The sequence below is a fragment of the Phymastichus coffea genome, unplaced genomic scaffold (assembly GCF_024137745.1).
Source record: "Phymastichus coffea isolate CEN01 unplaced genomic scaffold, Cenicafe_Pcof_1.1 PCOF00125, whole genome shotgun sequence".
Taxonomy (NCBI): domain Eukaryota; kingdom Metazoa; phylum Arthropoda; class Insecta; order Hymenoptera; family Eulophidae; genus Phymastichus; species Phymastichus coffea.
Window position 1 is genome coordinate 387,956 of NW_026706936.1, and position 2,532 is coordinate 390,487.

The window sequence follows — 2,532 nt, forward strand, 5'->3', positions numbered from 1 at the left end:
TTTGAAAGCAACGATAACGAAAATGTACACACGCAGTGATCTGAAATTGCAATTAATTGAAATTATGGGGGTGATGATGGTGGTAATGGTTGTAATAATTGTCATATACCTGGACAATTTGCCAATGACAACCCAGTTTTGCATCCAAATGTAGAAAATGAATCGGTGATTGAAAATAATATCGAAAATAATCAGGTAATTAAAAATAACGTCATTCCTAAATCTGGCGAGTTTGTCAGATATTTTAATTGAAAATCCAATTACTTTAAATATTAATGAAAGACCTAAGCGTTCAATAAAATAAACCTAAAAAATGTGTCTTTTAACTTTCTTCTAGGATTGTCTCCGATCATGTATCAAGACTTTTCTGTATTTCTTTGAATAAATCGTTCTTTGTAATAAACTAATATTCTCACTTCCATCTTTCAAGTTATTACACTTATAGTGAATTATATACGATGTGCGATGGCAGCACGACACTTTACTTTTAGTAAGCAGCTCAATCGCCAGAGCCACAGTCAGTGTTGTGATTATAGCCAGTGCATGTCGACGCGCACCTTTCAACTTCACAGTTTTACACGTTCCATTCGGCTTATTCGTGTGTATATAGTATATATTTCATTGACTTTTCATTTATACGTCAAACTGTTGATATTGTAACCTTCTGTGAATGAGCATATTTAACTCATTGTTGATAATACAAAGTGATACTTGAACGAGAGTTTAATTTACTTGTATAACATACCAAATATTTTGAAAGATTTGAGGTTAAATTAGCGGTGTCTCCCGATTATATTTTCGTGCACATGATTGATAGATTAATGCTAATTTATTAATACTTTTCATCAATTTAAAGAGATCGTAAATAGATCAATTACATACATGATGTCCAACTTTCTAGAAAGGAGATTTCCAATTGAAGCTTTGGAATTTGGAAAAAATGCATTAAAGAACAGCTGTCAAATGTGTTAATACAAATAAGATTATTGTGTGCAGTGGATGTATTGTGTTCGAGAAAGAAAACGACAGTGTTACACGGGACGTATTTTTATAAAAATGAAAGTCGTTTATCAATAAGGAATTTCACAAGAACTTATTAATGTTCTGACAATTAGTTAGGTTATACAAGATATCACTATGGAAAGGAAAATTAAATTAAAAACGCTCAATAGCCATATAACTTGTAAAATATGTCGAGGATATCTTATAGATGCAACCACTGTTACTGAGTGTCTACATACTTTTTGTAAAAGTTGTTTAGTTAAACATTTAGATGAAAAAAATACTTGTCCACAATGTCAAATTGTCATCCACCAGTCACATCCACTGCAGTACATCAGTTTTGATAGGACGATGCAAGACATTGTATATAAATTGGTTCCTGATTTACAAGAAAGTTAGTCAAGTTCAAATATTTTGTACAATATTGTCTACTCTGTAATGTAAAGCCTCTAAATTAAAATTTTTTTAGACGAAATGAAGAGAGAAAGAGAATTCTACAGGTCTAGGGGATTGCCCTGTCCAAAAGATATATTGCCTAATCCAGAAGCTGAAGATGAAAAAGCTGCTGCTGATGCACATGCTGAATCGGATTACCATAGAACTGATGAACAGGTGTATATATATTATTATAAAAATATTTGTTGTATCCTATAATTATTTTCATAAGAGTCTGTTATGTGATAAACCTATGACAATCATAAGAACTATCTAAATCTCATTTTAAATGTATTATTCAAATAAATATAACATATTTTGTTGTACTAATTAATTTATAGAAAAATTTGTTTCAGGTTAATGTATGTTTGGAGTGTGTCAATTCTAGTTTACAAACACTAAAACGAGGATACATAAGATGTTCTGCACAAGCAACCATTACACATCTAAAAAAATTTATTGCCAAAAAAGTACTAAATGGAATAGAGAAATATCGTGATGTATGTATCGCAAAGCATTTGAAAGTATTGCAAATCAGCATTTTGTCTATAACACTTGATTTGTAATTTCAGATTGATATTCTTTGCAACAATGAATTATTAGGGAAAGATCACACACTCAAATTTGTATATGTGACGAGATGGAGGTTTCATCAACCACCTTTGAGGTTGCAATATCGACCAAGAATAGAAATATAGTATCGTTGAAAATTTCTATACATATAAGTAAATTAAATTTGTTTTCATGGCACTTGTGTACTAGCCACACAGGATGAATAAGTACACAAGAGCATTTGGTGTAAAATAATGTTTAAAAACTGTAGATAACTAAAAATTTTTAAAATATATTGTTGCATGCGCATAGTAAAGAAACTTATTGATATTTTATGACAACTCAAATTAATACAAAAAAAGTCTTAATTTGAAAATTTACAAGCAAAATTATTTATTTTCATTATTGTACAATAATTCTTTAAAGGCACAAATTGTAATGGAAGTACACAAATATTTTATTTCAACACTCAGTGTCTTCCTTATATGAGTTATGGCAGTTTTCACTATACAATGCTGACAATGTTTTTGGTATGATTTGTAA

General features: G+C 30.0%; 1 protein-coding gene across 1 annotated transcript; it reads left to right on the forward strand.

Annotated features, from left to right (window-relative positions):
* The first annotated feature begins 539 nt into the window (after positions 1-539).
* On the forward strand, positions 540-2,147 carry LOC131671384 (polycomb group RING finger protein 3). The gene is made up of 5 exons (XM_058947759.1): positions 540-598; positions 902-1,396; positions 1,472-1,614; positions 1,794-1,937; positions 2,010-2,147. The coding sequence occupies exons 2-5, from the start codon at positions 1,138-1,140 to the stop codon at positions 2,133-2,135; spliced, it is 672 nt and encodes a 223-aa protein (XP_058803742.1). The 5' UTR covers positions 540-598; positions 902-1,137; the 3' UTR covers positions 2,136-2,147.
* The last annotated feature ends 385 nt before the right edge of the window (positions 2,148-2,532 follow it).

What these genes read in the sequence shown, in the direction of transcription:
- LOC131671384 (XM_058947759.1), top strand. Translation starts at nt 1,138, where the DNA reads ATGGAAAGGAAAATTAAATTAAAAACGCTCAATAGCCATATAACTTGT. An exon ending in ACCATAGAACTGATGAACAG is followed by an intron (nt 1,615 to 1,793) that starts GTGTATATATAT and finishes AATTTGTTTCAG; the next exon opens with GTTAATGTATGTTTGGAGTG. An exon ending in GAATAGAGAAATATCGTGAT is followed by an intron (nt 1,938 to 2,009) that starts GTATGTATCGCA and finishes TTGTAATTTCAG; the next exon opens with ATTGATATTCTTTGCAACAA.